Source organism: Neopelma chrysocephalum, unplaced genomic scaffold, assembly GCF_003984885.1.
Source record: "Neopelma chrysocephalum unplaced genomic scaffold, ASM398488v2 Primary Assembly neopelma1_376, whole genome shotgun sequence".
Lineage (NCBI taxonomy): Eukaryota > Metazoa > Chordata > Aves > Passeriformes > Pipridae > Neopelma > Neopelma chrysocephalum.
The window spans coordinates 515968-536404 of NW_020898040.1; the positions used below are offsets into that span (position 1 = coordinate 515968).

Sequence of the window (20437 nt, forward strand, 5' to 3'; positions counted from 1 at the left end):
GTGGCTGCTCAGTCCTCACTGGAGTGGTGTCCATGGCCCAGTGGAAGGTGTCCCTGCCCATGGCAGGGGGTGGAACCAGATGGGCTTTAAGGTCCCTTCCAACCCAACCCATTCCATGATTCTGTGACAGGACAATGGGGAATGGCTTTCCAAACTAAGATTCCCAGTTTTCTGGGAAAAACACACATGGAAAGGGACTGGACACGCAGATAAAGCAGAACTTCATCCACTGGGAGAACCAAAGGACAGCAGTACCTGAAGGGAACCTACAGGAGGAATGGAGAGGGACATTGGACAAGGGCCTGGAGTGCCAGGACAAGGGGGAATGGCTTCCCACTGCCAGAGGGCAGGGTTAGATGGGATATTGGGAAGGAATTGTTGGCTGTGAAGCTGTGGCTGCCCCTGGATCCCTGGAAGTGTCCAAGGCCAGGTTGGAGGGGGCTTGGAGCAACCTGGGCTAGTGGGAGGTGTCCCTGCCCATGGCAGGGGGTGGGACTGGATGGGCTTTAAGGTCCCTCCCAACTCAAACCTTCCATGATTCCATGATTCAGAAGGGGGTGGGAAGTGATGTCACAGCTCCTGGAGCTCTCTGCTGCTGCAGGACATGCCCTTCACCTGCCCAACAGCACCACCCATCCCCAGCACTGCCCTGCCTTGTGCCCTTCCCAGGGCACAGGGGGATGAGGGAATGCTGGTGCTCTGCTCCCCGAGCACTCACCCTCTGCTCTGACCCTCCTGCCCTGTTTCAGGGCTCCTGGGATCCCGAGGAGGAGCTGGCACTCCACAGGCACTGTGTGGTGAGCCAGACCCAGCTGCCCGGCCTGGACGGCTCCTCCCTGGAGCTTTTTGGGCTCCCGTGTGCTCGTGTTCCTGGTGAGGCTGTTTAATAACCCCTGAACATAACTAATGGAACGTGAGGGAGCAGAGGAGGGCTGTGGGCTGGGAAGGGCTGGCACTGCAGGAGCAGAGCGGGGGTGGGCAGGAGGCTCCGCTCACGCTGGAGCTCGGGAAGATGCTCCTGCTGGAGGAGGGGGGTGGGATGTGCAGCACGAGGATACTGGGGGAGGTTTAGATTGGATATTAGGGAAAATTCCTTCATGGAAAGGGTTGTCCTGCCCTGGCACAGCTGCTCAGGGCAGTGGTGGAGTCACCATCCCTGGAGGGGTTTAACAGCCCTGTGGGTGTGACACTTGGGGACATGATTAGTGGTGACCTTGGCAGTGCTGGGGAACAGTTGTACTTGATGATCTCAGAGGGCTTTTCCAACTTTAATGATTCCATTATTCTATGAAGTTTGCTGGCACATCAGGGCCTTTCTTTCCTCACCAGAGTGACCTGGGACAGCTGCAGTGAAGGAAAAGGCTCTTTTTTGGCTGAGCTGATGCAGAAGGAGTTTGGCGCAGGTCCACAGGGAGGAGAAATCCTTCTCAGTCCTTACTCAGTCCTGCACCGTGGCTGTGGGAGCTGGGAGGGTGGGGAATAATTCAGGAGCTGAAGTAGCTGACTGCAGACATCAGGTTCAGGTCAGTTCACCCTGTGGAAGGTAGAGAGCAAGTGTTTCACCAGCAAAAATGGGAGAGGGATGAATTCCTACAGCGAGAATTGTGCTATTCCTTGAGTTGATAAGTGTCAAGGTGGCAGAATGCTCTCTGCTGTGCCATGTCTGTAGGTACTGCAAAGCTGTTCTTGTGTTTTGAACTGCTGTGGATTGTTGTTGGTTTGTGTTTCTCCTGTGCCCATCTTCTGTGTTTCTTTAAAGTCTTTTTTTTCTTTATTTCATTATTTACAGCCCTCTCACCCCACACTCACACTGTGTGTGAGTGCATGATTTGAGTAAGGAGATTTATCATTCCATGTTTTCCAGCTGTTTGTAAGTCAATGTTTCCTTTCTCTAATTCTTGATGAGCTTTTTTATGTTGCTTCCACATGATCACTTTTTGACAAAAGAGTTTGCCAAGGTCACTTGGCAAGGCTGCAAAGCCAAAATCAATGACACCTGGGCAGCTGTGCATGTATGGTTAATTAACTCATGGTTAATTATTTCCCTTGGGGAACTGCAAATGGAAGTTTGTGCCTTCACAGGATCATAGAATTACAGAATCATGGAATGTTTTGGGTTGGAGGGACCTTAAAGCTCATCTCATCCCACCCCCTGCCATGGGCAGGGACACCTTCCACTAGCCCAGGTTGCTCCAAGCCCCGTCCAGCCTGGCCTTGGACACTTCCAGGGATCCAGGGGCAGCCACAGCTTCTCTGGGCAACCTGTGCCAGGGCCTCCCCAGTGCCAGGGCCTCACCCTGTGTCTGTGTGTCCCAAGTGTGAGGTTCCAGCCTCTCCAGATGAGCCCGGCTTGGGGCTGCCCAGGACACCACAGTGGTACCTGTGGCCCAGGGCAGCATCACCCCCAGTGAGGGCAGGAGGAGGCCAAGCCCCTCCAGCTGCCTGTGTCCCCCTGAGAGCACTTCCTCTCCTTGCCCACCATTCCCTAGTGCCACCCAGCTGTCACAGTGGCAGCTCTGGGACAGCCCAGCAGAGGCTTTGTCGGGTGTGACAGGGTCAGGATCCTCCCTTGGGAGCAGCCTGCTCTTCATCAGACATGTGCCAGGAACTGAGGGGCTGAGGGGTCCTCCTGTCCATCCTGTTGGCTGCTCCCAGGCTCACACAGCTCCATGTCCATGAACGAGCCACAGGTACAACAGTTAATCCCAACCAGGCAGAGCATCCCAATTCCCAGTGCCCGGCTCAGCAAGGAAGGCCCATCTGCACTGACATTCATCCCAACTCCAGTTATAAGTTCCCAAAATGACAAACCCAGTTAATATTAGCAAGTGCAGCAGAGCAGTAGCGGCACGGATCATCCTTCCCACTTCTGCACCCACGCAGGAACGGGGATTTTTCAAATCCTGGGGAATAAACACTGTACAGCTGGCAAGGAGCCAGGAGAAAGTCGCCCTCGGTGGCAAGGCTATGGGGTTCGAGCAAGAAAACACTTCCATATACTACAAAGTTGTTATTTTTCACAACAGGCAAAGAATGTGGTTTCCTTAAGTACCAGTGACACTCCAGGTTTGGTTCTGGAAGACTAAACTGCTTTTGAAAATGTTTGTGCTAAAAATAACACCAAAGCTTTCAACTGCTCCTAGTGCTGTCTAAAATGGGAGCATGCAGCATATTTACATGCTGGAAAACCTTATTGCCTAACTAAGAATCCCAGGTTTCTGGAAAAAGGGACGTGGAAAGGGACTGGACACACAGATAAAGCAAAACTTTATCCAGTGGAAGAACCAAAGGACAGGGCTTTGTGAAGGAAGCCTACAAGAAAGGTGGAGAGGGATGTTGGACAAGGGCTTGGAGTGACAGGCCAAGGGGGAATGGCTTCCCACTGCCAGAGGGCAGGGTTAGATGGGATACTGGGAAGGAATCCTTCCCTGTGAGGCTGGGGAGACCCTGGCACAGGTTGCCCAGAGAAGCTGTGGCTGTCCCTGGATCCCTGGAAGGGATGCTTGGAGCAACCTGGTCTATGGAAGGTGTTCCAGGGGACAGAACAAGATGAACTTTAAGGTTCCTTCCAACCCAAACCAGTCTGGGATTTCAGGATTCTATTCTGCTCTGCACAGTTCCATCCCAGGGGGTTCCCAGTGTAGTTTGATGTGTGGGTTCCCCATGGAGATGCTGGAACGTGGAGCTGTGGGTGCAGGAAGGGGACAAAGCCCTGCAGCCGTGTCCTGGCACATCCTGGCTCTTGTGCCTTGAAGTCTCACTCAGTGCTGGAAATGGACTCTTGTTCCTTACATTTTTAAGGCAAGTTTCACTTGTAAGTAGTTTTTAATGCCAGGTTTAGTAACACAACAGGGATTTTCATGTTATTGGGAGCACCAAGGGGGAGATTTCCAGCTCACCTCATCAGTTCAGTGTATTTATTTCAGTGTTATTTTTAGGCATTTAAAATTCCCACAGGCTTTTTTTCCTTTACCTGGCACAGAAAAAGGCTCTTGGAGGTAAATCAGTTTTGAACTCTGAAAATAATAACAGTTCTTACTAATTAGAAGTGAGTCACTAGATGAAAGCTGATCACTTCAACGAGTCTGAAGGCATCTCTTGGGGGGTGGGCTGGGGCAGGGTGAGGGTGGCAGAGCTGTTGGACCCTAAGGAGTGAAGGATTGACAGGAAACCCTTCTGGTGTGGGGTTTGGGTCTAATGAAACCCAACAGGTTCTGCTCCTGGCCACAGAAGGGAGAATGGGGTCTGAGCTCCTGGTGGGGCAGGACAGGTCAGTGCCACCCTCTCAGGGCACAGCGAGTCCCTCGGGTGTTCTCCCCGCAGATAAAGGAATTTGTCTTTCTTTGAGTGGGATGTGATATCTTTTGATGTCTTTCTTTGGGTTGTTAGTCAGGGATCAGGGCATTGGTAGGACTCACAGCTTGAGAGGAATAATGGCACCAGTGGGGCTGCAGAGCTGTGTGTGCCTTCAACCCCACGGGATTTCTGACATTCCTCTGGAAAAGGTGGATGGGACGACTGAGTCTGCTAAAGTCACAGAATCAAAGAACTGCTTAGGTGGGAAAAGCCCTCTGAGACCATCAGGTCCAACCATCCCCCAGCACTGCCAAGGCCACCACTGACCCATGTCCCCAGGTGCCACATCCACATGGCTTTGAAACCCCTCCAGGGGTGGGAACTCCACCCCCCTGCCCTGGGCAGCTGTGCCAGGGGTGGGCAACCCTTCTGGGGAAGAAAAGTTCCCTGATATCCAATCTAAACCTCCCCTGGCACAGCTGGAGGCCGTTCCCTCTCCTCCTGTCCCTTGTTCCCTGGGAGCAGAGCCCGACCCCCCTGGCTCCCCCCTCCTGTCAGGGAGTTGCAGAGCCAGAAGGTCCCCCCTGAGCCTCCTTTTCTCCAGGCTGAGCCCCCCCAGTTCCCTCAGCTGCTCCTGCTGCTCCAGCCCCTTCCTGGACACCTCCAGCCCCTCAATGTCTTCCTTGTCATGAAGGGCCCAGAACTGGACACAGGATGTGAGATGCCCCACACCAGTGCCCAGCACAGAGGGACAGTCCCTGCCCTGGCCCTGCTGCCACAGCAGGGCTGGCACAGCCCAGGGGCCATTGGCCTCCTGCCCCCCTGGGCACACCCGGGCTCGTGTCCAGCCGCTGTCACCAGCACCCCCAGGGCCTTTCCTCCCAGGCAGTTCCAGTCACATGCTGGTTTGCTCCCTGCTTCCATCCGAGCATGCAGCAGGAGCAGGTTGCCCTCTCCTGGCACGTTCCTTCCATGGAATTCTGACTGAGCTGGGACAGCCGGTGGATTTGCAGGATTGGCCCTGAGGCTCCCCAGCTCTTGCATAACCCACTCCCTGCAGAGGGCTTGGCCTCAGAGGTGCTGAGGGTGTTTCACTGGATCACTGAATCGTTTTGGTTTGAAAAGACCTCCAAGGTCACTGAGTCTCCAACCTTTTACCAACCACTTCTGTGTCAACCAGAATTTGCTTCCTATCCTTGACTTCGTAACCAGCCTTTATAGGATGTTGTAAGAGAGAGGGATTTATCAGCCAGACTCTGCTTGGACACTCTTTGGTGGGGCAGGAGAGTCGGCTCCTCTGGTGGGGCTGGTTGGGAAGAGCTGCTGCTCCTCTCCCTCATTCCAGCTCCTTTCCCAGCCCCAGGCAGAGCCCTCAGGCTGCTCATGGCACGTGGGACCCCCCAAACGCCCCCCACCCACATGCCAGGTTGGAAGCAGCTCATCCAGCTGGGCTGTGCTGGCATCTTGTGGTGCTTGTGCTGCTGCAGCACTTGGGCTCCTCCAGGCTCTGGAATGGGCTCTGATAATCCTTCGGGGTATTTCCCTGCATACAGCCTGGCAAATTTACAATTCTGGTGGAGTTCAGGAGTCTTTAAGGTAAAATTGTCACTCCAGGGAGTGAAGATCAGCTTCCAGAGGATATAATGCCACTTTTATTCTGCTCAGCTTTTTATTTTATTTGAAGAAAATCTCTGTTGCATAATAAGTTGTAGCTTTTCCCACTGGCTCTGCCGGGGAGAGGGGGGATGCACACATGGAGTGCTGCTTCTGCTGGGAGGCAGCAGAGGGGGGACTGCTGGGGGTCCCAGCTGCCCTGGGATGAGGACATTTCATCCCTTCCCTCAAGAAGGGCACAGGGTTTCCACTGCTGGAATATTTATCCATCAGTATTTAAATACTTGTGTCCACATTGATAAAACGTTTGTCATCATGGGTGTAACCTGCTCTGAGGCATCATGGGGCTGAATAAAAGGAGAATAAGTTGTTGCCTCCGTTTGGCATCCTGGAATGAAACCATACAGAGAGAAGTGATTTATCAAAAACTGAGTCTCTAGAATAGTCAAATATTGAATGTATTCCATCACTGTATATTCAAGAGGCTGTACAGATTCTTTAGTCTTATTACCAGAGAGGGCAGGAGGCGACAGCTGACCTTGGGGCTGTCCCCTCCCTGGTCTCAGTGTTGCCTGGTCACAGACAGATGGACAACAGCAAGACCTGGCCCAGCTGGATGGTGGGGAGGGGAGGGGGGACCCTGAGCTGGGGTCCCTGGGGACACACGGGGACCCTGATGGGAAGCACATGACAGGGGGTGGCTCCTGTGGGTGCTGGAGCTGCCTCCAGGGGAATCACAGAATCATTTATGTTGGAAAAGCCCTCTGAGACCACGGGGTCCAACCACTCCTCACTGAAGGGGATGTTGAGTGAGAGGAGGTGGGAACCTGCAATGCCTGAAGTCCTTGGGGGTTCCTGCAGGTCTCTGCTCCCCTCTCCAGGTCAGGGAGCTCTCCCTGACCCACCCAGGGCCCTGGGAGCACCTTGTCAGTGGCTCTCCAGCCTCTCCTGCAGGAGCCCTGTCCTGGGATGAGTGGGAAGCAGTTTGAGCATGGATCCAGCTCCAGCTTTTCCCAGGAGGCTGTGCTGGGAATGAGCCCTGCACGCTCTGGGACAAGTGCTGAGACACCAACCCGGTGTGGGGTGCAGAGACACTTCTCCAAGGATGGATGCATCCTGGAGCCTGCTTTTTTTTCCATATAAAATGACTTCTCCTGGTACTGTAATAACATTATGTTGGCAGGGATGCTGTTCCTGGAGATGGATAACCAGTGGGGTTTTGACCTCACTTATTAGATTTGTAGCTTCAACTAAAAATCCAGCTTTAAGTAGTGTTGCCAATTTAAAATGAGTCTCCTCAGGGAGCAGCTCTCCCTCTGGCAGTAACTCATTCATGAGAAGCCCAAATATTCATTTACAGCTAAAGCTGGACCAGGGAAGGGAAAACAAGGAGGGCAGAAAGCCTGACAGGATGATAAACACCCAATTTATGATTCTCTCCCCCAGATGTCCTGGTGGGAGCTTAAATTGCTGACAGAGCTGTTCCAAGGGCAGTGGTAGGTGTTACATTTGGGAGCATGGGACTGCAGTGGTGACATGGCACACAGGGTGATCCCTCAGCTCCTGGCAGGAGGGAGGCTGGAAGGGCTGTGCAGAGCCCTTGGACACAGGCAGCAGCACCAGGAGAAGGACCTGCTGGTGTAAGGTGCTGGCACTGACTTTGGAGAGGATGGAGGGGATAGAAAAGCTGTCCAGACTTTATAAACAGGCTCCTGGGTGCTGGAGGAGGAGGTTTCCCAGTCATGGGGGTGGATTTATTGTTGTCCTCTGCAAAGAGGAGGCTCAGGTTGGACATCAGGAGGAATTTCTTCATGGCGACAGTGGTCAGGCATTGGAACTGCCCAGGGAGGTTTGGAGTCCCCAGCCCTGGAGGTGTCCAAGGAAGGCCTGGACATGGCACTCAGTGCTCTGGGCTGGGGGACAAGGTGGGAATCAGGCATAGGATGGACTTGATAGTCTTGGAGATCTTTTCCACCCTCAGTGCTCCTGTGGTTCTGAGGAGGTTGGTTGTTTTCTCGGGCCCAGCTGGTCCTGCTGCCCAGGTTCAGAGCTGTGCCCTGCAGCCAGGCCGTGTGCCAGCCAGGGCAGTGTTCCTGCTTCCCAGAAATGGTACAGAGTGTGCTCTATTCCTGGCAGGATTTTCCTCCTGGAGCAGTACAGCTCATTTCCCTGGAGGGGGAGATGGAGCAGTCCTGCCATCCCAGTTACCTGGATGCTGCATGGGGAGGACTGAAAGAGGTCTCCTGCCTAAATCCAGTTTTGCAGGCTGCAGGGAGTGGTGCAGTCTGTGGAGAGCAGCTGGATCTGTGTTTCTCCATGTGTGACTGGCTCTGGAGCTGGATGGGATTGCGTGTAACCCTCGTGACTCTGCAGAACCAGCAATTCCATTTGCAGTAGTGCTGCATCTCCCTGACTCAGTTCCCAGCTGAGCCACCTCTCTTTTCCTTCTCTTTCTGTAGCTCTGTCATTTTAAGTCAGCTCAGCAAGGGGCCTCTCCCTTCCCTGGGTGATCCTGGAGAACTTGACCACGAGGAGCATTTTCCTGCTCCGTTTCCCTCCTTGGCATCTTGTTACCAACCAGTGCAAAGAAAATATGCTGGGGGGGTGTGAATATCTGGCTTTGAAAAGGGAACTAAAAAAAGTCAAGTTACCCCTGGATTTTGCCTCTGCTGTCCAGTGCTGGCTGCAGGATGGATGAGCTCCTGCATGAACTTCCTCCAGCAGTTGAGCTGCCCATGGGCAGAACTGGGGGTGTGTCATGAAAACGTCACATGTGAGCACTTCCCACTGCTTGTATACACTAAACCAAGGTTATTTTGGTTATTCCGTTTATTTCCATCTGGAGGGTGAATTGCATAATGGAAGAGCCATTAATCCAAGGTTTCCATAGCACACAAACCCACTGTGGGATTCTGTCACCAAGGAGGGGCCTGTGAGGGTTTTTCCTCACTCCAGCAGTGTTTTCGAGAGGAATAAAATCAATGAAGGCAGGAGCAAAGAGTAAGGAAGAAGCCAGTTGTTGGGCAAAGCTGCTGAAGAGCCTTCGGGGAGCTGTTTTCTCTGGAGACAACTTTTGTGTCTGACCTTGGCCCAGTTTGGCTTCTGAGCATCCCCTGGTTTTAGATTTGCAGCCTGGAGATGGTGAGATGGGGCTTAAACCACCCTGGACCTGCATGTGGTGTTTCCTGGTGATATCCAGAGGGTGAAATTCTTCTCAATCAGGAAAGAAATCATAGAATCATGGAATGGCCTGGGTTGGAAGGGACCTTATAGATCTTATTCCACCCCCTGCCATGGGCAGGGACACCTTCCACCAGCCCAGGTTGCTCCAAGCCCTGTCCAACCTGGCCTTGGACACTTCCAGGGATCCAGGGGCAGCCACAGCTTCTCTGGGCAACCTGGGCCAGGGCCTCCCCACCCTCACAGGGAAGGATTTCTCCCCAACATCTCATCTATCTGTGCCCTCTGGCAGTGGGGAGCCATTCCCTGTCCCTTCAGGCCCTTGTAAATGTTCTCTCTCCATTTTCTTGGAGAATATCCTGAGTTGGGAAGGACCCACAAGGATCATCCAGTCCAACCCCTGGCCCTGCACAGACACCCCAACAATCCCACCCTGTCCCTCAGCATCGTCCAAACCCTCCTGCAGCTCTGGCAGCCTTGGGGCTGTGCCCACTGCCCTGGGGAGCCTGGGCAGTGCCCAACCAGCCTCTGGGGGATGGTGATGGGGTGAGATGGGGCTCAGGGGCTTTGCTCCATGGAGGTGGATGTCTGCTGGATGCAGCCATGGAAAACCGAACACGTGCAGAGAGGGTTGGAGATGTTGGTTGTTGGGATGTGGTGCTTTGCCTGTGTTTAAGTGTTTTTAAGGATAAACTTCTAGTGACAGTAATTCCTTGCAGGGAGAAGAGGAATGAGAAAGTCTAAAACCCAAAGAAACAAAGGTGCCATTATGTTTTACATTTTTCTTCTTTATTTTTTACCCCATAGATAAATTCTTCCTTTGATGCACAGAGCAAGAGAGAAGGTCCAGTATTCCCTGCTTGGCTGGAGAAGGTTTAAATGCTGAATATGATTTGCTTTTGAAACTCTGGAGAGTTTTCTTGCAGTGTAAGCACAGGGAGAATGACTTTTGCTGGCAGGGAGGAGAGGACCAGAAAAGGTTTAGAGAAGAGTGAGGCCCTGGCACAGGTTTCCCAGAGAAGCTGTGGCTGCCCCTGGATCCCTGGAAGTGTCCAAGGCCAGGTTGGAGCAACCTGGGCTAGTGAAAGGTGTCCCTGCTCATGGCAGGGGTGGAATGAGAGGAGTTTTAAGGTCCCTTTTTAAGGTCCCTCCAATCCAAACCACTCCATGATTCTGTGATAATTAAGTTCACTTCACACCTGTGTAGGGGAATGTGTGTGATTTTTGGGGGCTCATACTTTAAAAAGCAGGAATTTGGAGAGCTGAGGAACACCTATCCCTTTAGGCAATATTTGAAAAAATCAAATTTTATTAAAAAAACCCCAAAAAGCAAAGGGTGAAGATGTGTTGTGTGTTTTCCAATACACCAAAGGTTTTTGCAGAGGGAAGTGGCCACTTCTCCCTTGTGTCTGCAGGGGGCAGAGACAATCCCTGCAGCTGGAGCAGAGAGATAATTTGGTAGTTGGGAATAACTGTGCCTACAAAACACATGAATCCTAAAGCAGGAACACCTGGAATCAGCATAGCTGTTTTATTTTAATTTTTTTTCCCTGTGTTTGGCATATCTGGGCATTTCAAGGCAGTTTTATATTATATTACACAGTAAATTATTATAGTTATTATAATTAATATCTTCTATTTAGTATATTATAGAATAATTCAGTGTAGGCAGAAGTGCCCAGAATTATTTTTAGGTGGTTGTAGCATCCTGCCTTCCACAAGGACTCATCGAGGAGCCCATCTGTGTGTCACCCTCAACATGCAGCTCTGCCCTGACGTGCTCCCGAAGAGATCCCAAAAAAGGGGCTGGTTTTATGCTTTGGAAACTTTTAAAAGGTGAAATTTCGGAATTGGAAGCCTTTAAAAGGTGAAATTTCCCCAGTTTCTGTGTTGTCCGAGCCCGTTGGGTGCCTCCCGTGTGCTGGGGCAGCGCAGGGTGAGCGTGGGGTGCAGGGAGAGGAGGAGGAGGAGAGGGAGGAGGAGAAGGAGGAGGAGGAGGCATCTCCCAGCCCCAGGGCTCAGAGCTGCGGAGCAGAGGGAAGGGGCCGGGCAGAGATGAGGATATGGAGCCTGCGGAGAGCGGCCCGGGGGGAGGCTCTGCTGGGCTCGGAGCCCCTGGAGGCCGATGCCCCCCCTGCCCCCCGCGGCTCGGCCCCGCCCGAGCGCTGGATGAGGAAGAGGTGCTGTGGGAAGCGCAGTACGTAATTCCATGGATCCACGCTGTGAGGAGGGAAGGGTGGCTGAGCTCAGGGGTGTGACCCCCACACTGTGGGGCTTTCTGAGTGCTGGGGCTGCGATGTGTGGGGTAGGGCTCCACTTGGGGGGTGTGGTGGGTTTGCAAGTGTCTGGGAGAGAGCCTGAAGTTCCTTAGAGACTTAAACTAATATTTGAGTTGATAAAGTTGATAAAGTTGATAAAGTGAGTTGATAAAGCCCCCCCCATATGTGAGGGCTCTCCAGAGCTGACAGCAGGTCCTTGTGTGGGGCAGCCCTTCCACCTCCCACGATGGTCAGATTGGATGGGGCTTGGAGCAACCTGGGATTAGTGGAAGGTGTCCCTGCCCGTGGCATGGAGTGGGACTGGATGAGCTTTGAGGTCCTTTCCCACCCAAACCATTCCAGGATTCTACAGACTGGGGGGGAACCTCTGAATTGGGCAGAAGTTACTTCAGCTGCTCCAAATAAAGTGTTTGGGATTGTTTTATGGTGGCTGAGCTGGAGGTGGAGTTGGTTTGGTCCCACTGATCCTGTCAGACTCTGGATTTTGAAATCATCATTTTTATCAGTTGGTTTTGGATGTGGCAGAGGTGTAAAGATCCTAGAAAATTAGGGACTGTGGATGCTTTTAAGGTTAGCTGGCTAATGATGAAGTGTCAGGTGAAGTGTGCAGCCCTGGACTGCAGGTGGGGGGTCTCGGTGGGCACAGAACAGGAACAGGAAAACAGGGAGTGCTTGAAGTGTCTCCACTTTGGTTTGGAATTTCATGAAACTTGGACAAAGAAATCAGACTAAACCCAAACTACAGCCATCCTCCAACCTTCCCACCTCATTTTCTTCCAGGAACAGTATTTGGAAGGTGAAAGTTGCATTTTTAAAGGTGTTTTTGATGTGGTTTCCTGGAAGGTGAATGATCTGGTGTTGCTGGTAGAGCCAGTGGTCCAGGAGTGTGTCTGTGGGATGCTGGGTGTGCCATGGGGAGGTGGATTGTCCCCTTCTAGTTCCCCTCATGTTTATCCCAGCCTTTCCATGGCCCCTTGACCAGCCCTGGGTGTCCCACCCCCCAACTCCAGTCCCACCTGACCCCCCTCCCGAGTTTCGGTTGCTCAGCAAGAGGTAACATTGTGATTCCAGTATTTCCTGTGGAAAGCAAGCAAGGAGAAGTCTCATCCTGACAGAGCAGCAGGGCAGGTAGTACTTCCCAGGCACCTTCTGCTGGTCCTGGGACCCAGGTAATTCTTGCTTTTGAGCAGAATGAGCCAAATTCAGGGATAATCTGTTGTTAAACAGGGAACTTCAGGACTGCTTTTCAGTTCAGATGAGTAACTGCAGGTGTGACTTAAATATTGGCAGGAGGAGATTGGGGCAGCTGGCAGAAGAGATGCAGAGCTGTAACAGTTTGGGAACATTATCCTGATGCAAAGAATCTTAGTTTTGCTTTCTGTGATCCTGCCTTGAGTTCCTGCAACAGGAGCGCAGCTCAATTGTGTTCAGCCTCCACTGCAGTGAAGAAGTTGCTTAGAAGAGCAAAGTGAAGAGTACATTGGTGGAAAAGCTCTTCCCTAGGGAATTAGACAGACATCCAGTGCATTTTCCTGCAGTAAACTGGGGGCAGTGACTGCCAGTGCCCGTCCCTGTGCTGGCACTGCTGGGGCACCTCCAGCCCTGGGGGCACTTCTGGGCCCCTCAGACAAGAGACACTGAGGGGCTGGAGTGTGTGCAGGGAAGGGAACAGAGCTGGGAAGGGGCTGGAGCAGCAGGAGCAGCTGAGGGAGCTGGGGGGGCTCAGCCTGGAGAAAAGGAGGCTCAGGGGGGACCTTCTGGCTCTGCAACCCCCTGACAGGAGGGAGGAGCCGGGGGGGGTCGGGCTCTGCTCCCAGGGAACAAGGGACAGGAGGAGAGGGAACGGCCTCAAGCTGTGCCAGGGGAGGGTCAGGTTGGATATTGGGAAAATTCCTTCATGGAAGGGGCTGCTCAGGGCAGGGGTGGAGTCCCCACCCCTGGAGGGATTTAAAAGCCCTGTAGATGTGGCCCTTGGGGACATGGGTCAGTGGTGGCCTTGGCAGTGCTGGGGGAACAGTTGGACTTGATGATCTCAGAGGACTTTTCCAACCTTGATGATTCTATGATTCCATGATTTTCAGGGAAAAGGAGTGAGTGTAGGAAATGACAGCTGTGCTGATCACAGGCCCCCCCCAGGGGTTGAGGATTGAGGATACAGGGGAGTGTGATTTGTGTAAATACCTCTGAGGTACAGCCCTGGATGTGTGTTGGGCTCCAGCCTCAGTGTCAAAACACAGATCCTGCTTCCAGATCTTGGATCTGATATCAGAACTGGAAGTGCTCATTTTGAGCCAAATCCCATCAAGATCCCCCCCTCCAATTAAAAATCACATTTCTTGTGGTGTTTGTTTTCCCCTTAAAAGCTGCTGGTTCTTACCCAAGCCATCAGTATATGCCAGTAATTTAATAAAACTTTTGCATGCACATGCATTGCCAGCATTAGTTTTCCAGCCTTGAATGTGCAGTGTTAGCTTGATTTTCCTGAATTTGCCCTTTTCCCCCCCGGAATGCTCACACAGTCCCTGCCTCTATTTAAATATGTATCCACAGAGACTGGTTGCAGCTTAAAAGCTGGAAGAGAAATCTTGGCTTTTTCCTGTGAAATCCTTGTAGTCCAGCTGAAGTGGGAGAAAACGATCAAATATAAATTATTAATCCTTGTGGATTCATGGCAGCATCCCGGGGATCCCCAATTCCCACTCCCTGCTGTGGCTCCCACTGCACACACGGAGCAGCTCCTGGCTGCAGCTGCTGAGATCAGAGGGAATTGTGATTTATGCCGCATTTTTCCTCTGGAATTACTCACTCCCCTGACACTGGGGAAATACTAAAGGCTGGGAAAATCCAATCCTTCCACAATAGAGGGGGGAGAAAATGGACCTCAGGAGGGCAGGGGTTGGAGGAACCTCAGAGGTTTTGGTCCGGAACCGTTGGGATGTGAAACGTAGCAGAGCGAGTAAAATGGATAATGGAGTTTCTGATAGAAAGAAAGGAATTCTGATACTTATTTTAAGCAAATGCCCTAAAAATAACCTCCAGCAGCATTTAAAGGGACAAGCTTCCAAATATTGTCCTCCCTCCCCAAAAAAGCAGCATCCCTTTGGTTTTGGGGCTGAATATCCCACGGCACCGCTCCGGAACCAGCCCCAGCTGAACCTCCCCTGGGCAGCACTGCTGGTGTCCTTCTCTTCCCCCTTTTTTTGGCGGGATGAGGCCGGTTTCTGGCAGGGATGGAGTTAAGGCTGCTCCGTGGTGCATGCTGGTACGAGGGGGTTTGATGGTGGTGCTCTGCTACCAGCATGTGCCGGGAATGTCTGATGGGAAATGTGGAACTGTAAGTGCAGCGCTGCTGCTGAATAAGGACATTTCCCTTTGCCTTCATTTCTTGCTTCCTGTGTATTTTTTTTTTCCTCCTCCCAGCCATGTAGCACCTCGGCCAGAGCGATCCCGCTGTGGGGATGAAGGGTAGGGGCTGCTGGGAGACGGGATCCATCCGTTCCTTCTGCAACGCCGGCTGTCTGAATAAATTCCACAAGGGTTAGTGGCCTTCCCGGCGTCCTCCTTCCTGCTGGACGGATCCATCTGCTGTGGGGCTTCCTGGGTGTGCTGGGAGTGATGGAGGGGCTGCTCCAGTGGGGTGGGGAGGGGGTGTTTAACCCCACGCCGGAGCCCTGGGAGGCAGAGGAATGTCAGAACTCCTGTGTGGGTGTGTGGTGGCACCGTGGCTCTGCCCCGCGGGCATCACGTGCCACGTCCCTGCTCGGTTTGGTTGGAGATGTACAAGGTGTGGGGCCAAGTCTTTGTGCTTTATTGGGTGTTTGAAGCTCCAGCAGCTCAGATTTCCGCAGTTTTGATGTGAAAAATGTTAAATTTGATGGTGATTTGTGCTTTTTGGGCACCTTTAGTATCGCACAGGATTATTGGTGTGTGATGGGTGACCAGCCCCTGTTTGGACCTGTGCTGGTGTCAGGAAATGAGATGTATTTTTTTAGTTCTAAGCCAAATTCCTTTGGAGTTGAGACGGAATGAGGGCACTGCTGTGTCAGTCCTGTGCTGCTCCCTGCCCACTCTTTGGTCCCACGTGGCAGGAGGCAGAGATGATCTCCAGGAACACTGAGCTGTGATTTAAGGTGTGCACTATAATTCCATCTGTTATTCCAGGTGTTTCCCATGGCCAGTCCAAGCAGAGCTCAGCACTGGGTGTGCAGGAGCATTGTCCTTTATGGGACAAGGGCTGTTCTGCCCAAACCTGCACTGGCTTGGGGCAGAAATCCCTGGTTTGTGAGTGCTACAGGACCATTGTGGTGTGATTTTTCCTGGGTGGGATGAAGCAGGAATGGCCTGGGGGGGTCCTGCCTTTTGTTTTGCTTCATGGAAGCACAACCTTTCCTGGAGGTGTTCCAGGCCAGGTTGGATGGGGCTTGGAGCAACCTGGGATAGTGGAAGGTTTCCCTGCCCATGCAGGGGGTGGAATGAGATGAGCTTTAAGGTCCCTTCCCACCCAAACCATTCCATGATTCCATGGTTCTTTGGTGGACGGGCCGGGCAGAATCTGACGTCTCACAGCAAAAGCAGCAGGGTGATGGTGAGAAATGAGGATTTACAGGATGCTCTTTGCCTTCCTTCAGGGCAGTGAGGGCTCCCCTGTCCTGGGCACTGCAGCTCCTCGTGTCCTGTGTTGATTCCATCCCTGTGGTGCTCCGAGGGTCGGTGCCCGCTGGGAGCACTGGGTGATGCTCACCTGACCTTCCTGGTGGTCAAATCCAAATGTTGCTCCTTAGATGTAGTTTGGGATAATTGTAGTGCCAGGACAAGGGGGAATTGCTTCCCATTGACAGAGAGCAGGGTGAGATGGGATATTGGGAAGGAATTGTTCCCTGTGAGGGTGGAGAGGCCCTGGCACAGGTTGCCCAGAGAAGCTGTGGCTGCCCCTGGATCCCTGGAAGTGTCCAAGGCCAGGTTGGAGGGGGCTTGGAGCAACCTGGGCTAGTGGAAGGTGTCCCTGCCCATGGGACTGGATGATCTTTAAGGTCCCTTCCAACCCAAACCATTCCATGATTCCATGATTCCATGGAGCCTGAGTGTCCCTCCTCTCCCTGCACTCTCCGCGTGGCTGCAGTCCTGTCCTGCTCTCAAGCATCACTTCACAATAAATTATTTTATCTAATGTAATTTCCTTCCTCCAGAAAAGGGCGAGGAAAGGAGGAATGCAAATAGGTCAAAGCAAAATTGAAGCAGTTGAGGATTTACAGCTGGCTTCAGATGAGCAAAAAAAAAAGCTTTTTTATCAAATCCAGATTGTCCCCTTCCCTTTGGTTTCCTTCTTGAGCTGTTTTTTCCAGCTGGGTGACGTAAGGACATTCATGTACCAGGAGAACAGCACAGAGCTTTACATAACTGGGCTTCAGCAGAGAAGAAAATGCCCCAAACCAGAATTATTCTCATAAAAACCTGAAACCAGCCTTGTGTGAAAACTGGGGGGAAGGTGGTGAGTGGTGAGCACTGAGGAAACAGGGAGGGGGCTTCAGGGAGATCTTGGAGCAGCAGGGATGAACCTGGGGAGATGCCTCCAAGAGTGTCTGAGACGAGGTTGGGAGTTGTTTCCCTGCCTGGGCTGCTCTTTTTCTGCCCCAAAAGCATCTTTCCCCCATTTCATGGTGGTATTTTGGGAAAGCTTTGCAGTGACATGGATAAAGCTTTCCCTGTATGGCAGAGCCACATCCATGTGACATGTGGAGCAAATTTAGCAAACCTGGAAGGGTCTTGGCCCTGGGACATGACAAGCAAATATTTTTCATGTTTTCACAACAAAAGCTGGGAAAACACTGGCTTTTAAAACCAATTTACTGTAAAAACTGTGATGTGCAAACTGTGTCCCTCTGGTGAGCACATTCCCCATTGGAAATGAGATGCTTTGGAAGGGAAAATACTTCCCAAGGAGGCTTTGCTTTTCATTTAGAAATCCTCATGCTGAAATAGTTGTTTCCCTACCAGAATTTTGTCCTTAAATCCACTTACCTCCCCAAAGGGAGCTGTTGGAGGTATGTTTAGAATCCTGATGGCTTTTAATGAGCAGCCCAGGGAAAAACCTGGCCCTGGCTCTGCTTGGCAGGAGATTCCTTGGGAACAGAAGCCTGGAGGGTTTGGGTGGCTTTAATACTTCCTTTTGTGCTTGTAAGATAAAACCAATCATTGAATCATGGAATGGCTTGGGTTGGAAGGGACCTTAAAGCCATGGGCAGGGACACCTTCCACTAGCCCAGGTTGCTCCAAGCCCCGTCCAACCTGGCCTTGGACACTCCCAGGGATCCAGGGGCAGCCACAGCTTCTCTGGGCAACCTGTGCCAGGGACCTTTTAATAAGACAGTGACAAACAGAGGTGAAGAGGGATTTGTGGAGATGTTTTGTTCTGTATTTGTGTGTTAAAGGGCTGATCCAGTTTGGTTAGAGCCCGTGGGATCCTGGGTTCTTGGATGTTCACCAGATTAAGGAGGAGAGAATGAGATGCTGAAGAGAAAGTGAAATGCAGACACCACACTTGCTGTGCATGAAAAGGTCTGTGGGTAACTAACAGATAATTAGCTTATCTTTAGTTAATTTTGAGGATTTCAAAGCTCTTTCCAGTAGAAGCAGCTCTGCTCCTGCTTTCAGAGGACATTTCCTGCAGGAATATCCCTTTCCAGGTCTGTGCTGTCCTTTTGATTCCTAGGCCTGGGTTTCTTCCCACATCCCCAGCCCAGCAAATGCAGTGTCATTAATATTTGATGGTGACATGGTGGATAATCCTCTGCTGGAAGGCAGATCCTGGGCTGTCCCCTGGCAGCTCCCAGGGCTCCCTGGGCTGGTGGGTGATGGGCACCTGCCCCGAGGTGCACACGGGTGGAACCTGGGCCCTAAAAGAGGTGCAGAAATCCATTTCTCTGCCTCCAGACGTGCAGGGTGTATTTATTTCATGGCCCAGCTGGGAAACATTTAAATGAGTGTTTGAATTCTGCTCAGGAATGAGAGCTGCATTCAGCTCTGAGGAGGGTCAGGCACACGGGGCTGCTGGAGCGCTGATGATGGACACGCTGTAACCTGCTCCCAAAGCAGATGTGTTGGTTCACCCTTTTTCCAGATTTATTTAGAAATTTCTTGGGGGGGGGGCTCTTTCCTGATGTTTTTGACAGCTCCTTCCTTGGCAAGGCAGAGGAAGGTCATCCATGAGCAGAGGAAGCCCGAAATAGAGGTTGATGTCTAATCCCTGTGCCTTGACATCCACCAGTGGGTCCTGGACCATTTCTCCTGTGTGATGTGGCTCCTCTGGAAAGCAAGGAAGCCATAAAGGCATCTTGCCAAGATACAAAGCATGGGGAGATGCTGAATCCATTGGTTTCCTGGTCATCCTGCTCCTGGGTTAAGAGCTGTCTGGAGCTTGGGCTCGGGCTGGAGCTGCTGAGGAGCTGCAGGTGTTTTGTTATGGCTTTAACAGCTGTGGCTGCTGGTTTACTTGTGAAAGCTCTGTAATTAGGGCTGTTGGATTAATGTTTTTAGAGCTAAAGACTGGGTGCTCCACGTCTCTCCCATGGATCATGCACACAGGGTGCACTGACGTGGGGCCCTGCCTGGGTTCCTTCACTCTGGATGGTTTTACCAGGAGGAACAGCAATGCAGGAATGTCCATGGGGATGTTTGGAGATGTTTCTTGGGGTGGAATCCTCTCGTTTTAACCACTGTGATCTCAGGGAGGAGCAGCTGGAGGATGTTCAGTGATGGAAGTGGAAGGAGCCCCCTCCAGCTGCCCTTGACCCCCACGGCCAGTGGAGTGTCCGTGTGCACTGTGCTGGGCTGGGAGGTTTGGGTTGGATCTCAGGAAAAGGTTCTTCCCCCAGAGGCTGGTTGGGCACTGCCCAGGCTCCCCAGGGCAGTGGGCACAGCCCCAAGGCTGCCAGAGCTCCAGGAGGGTTTGGACAACGCTCTGAGGGACAGGGGGGATTGTTGGGGTGTCTGTGCAGGGCCAGGAGTTGGACTGGATGATCCTTGTGGGTCCCTTCCAACTTAGGGTATTCCAGGATTCTGTGACAGGACACACAGTGGTTTGGGCAGCCCCTGCAGCCCCCCAGGGTGTGCTGGGATGATCCCAAAGGGCACTGAGTGTCTGATGGGGCCTCGCTCTGCAGTCAGGGAGCATCGCAGCCCCCCCTGAGCCGGCTGAGCCTTTGCAGCAGGGAGCCCTCAGTGCTCAGTGAAGCAGCAAATCACGTGCCAAGGGCAGGGAATGTTCATTTTCTTTCCAAATGATGCTTTCTTTGCCCTGTTCCCCTTCATTTTTAGCAATCATAGAGGTGGGTTCCTTCCCGTGTGCACGTGTGGCTCGGATGGGAGAGGATGCACCCTGAGGATGCATCCCAAGGATGTTCAAGTGCCAGTGGAAGTGGTCTGGGGACATGGTTTAGTGGTGGCCTTGGCAGTGCTGGGTTAATGGTTGGGCTTGATGACTTTTGCACCCCAGTAACTCTGTGGTTCTCTGACATGGATGTGGTGCCCAGGCTCTCACGGGGCAGGGTTGGTGCTGGAGCACCTCGGTGCAAGGCAGGAGCTGCTCCTCCTCGGAGCTGATGGGCAGCAATCACTAATAACATGAGTTTATTAGCTGTATCTTAATTACAAAGCGGAGTAATTAGGGAGGAAGTGGCCATCTTGACAGCCTGCTGGTGTAATTAGAGCCCAGAAACACGTTGATAGAATTGCAGAGGAGATGAACTCCCGGCTCCAGCGAATGGCTCTGCAAAGAGAGGCCTGTGAGCAGCAGGAGTGGATTGATTTCTTTCTTTTCCCTTTTTTCCTGAGCTGGCTGCACTGACAGCCAGCACGGCACTTCTGGGGGGATGGTGCTGCATGGAGTGACTGCCCTTCTCCCTCTCTGTGCCAGTCCCCAGCCAAAATACGGATGGGGGAGCAATTCCAGGGATGGATTGCTGATTCAGAGGAGCTTTTTGCAGTAAATCATGGGCAGTAGCTGCCGTGCAGGGAGCAGAGTGTGGCCTGGCCTCAGCCAGCACTGCCTGTCCTGCTCTGTGTCCTGCTGT

General features: G+C 52.4%; 1 protein-coding gene across 3 annotated transcripts in view; it reads left to right on the forward strand.

The window, feature by feature from the left end:
- Positions 1–20437, forward strand: part of OSBP2 (oxysterol binding protein 2) — a 102581-nt gene that overhangs the window by 34557 nt on the left and 47587 nt on the right. Inside the window, exon 1 of one of the 3 annotated variants that reach the window (XM_027706467.1) lies at positions 14655–14906. The exons of the other annotated variants lie outside the window; for them this stretch is intronic. Coding sequence (XP_027562268.1) covers positions 14828–14906 — 79 coding nt within the window. The 5' untranslated portion in view covers positions 14655–14827. Of the gene's footprint in view, positions 1–14654; positions 14907–20437 lie in introns of those variants that run through there. 3 annotated transcript variants of the gene reach the window in all.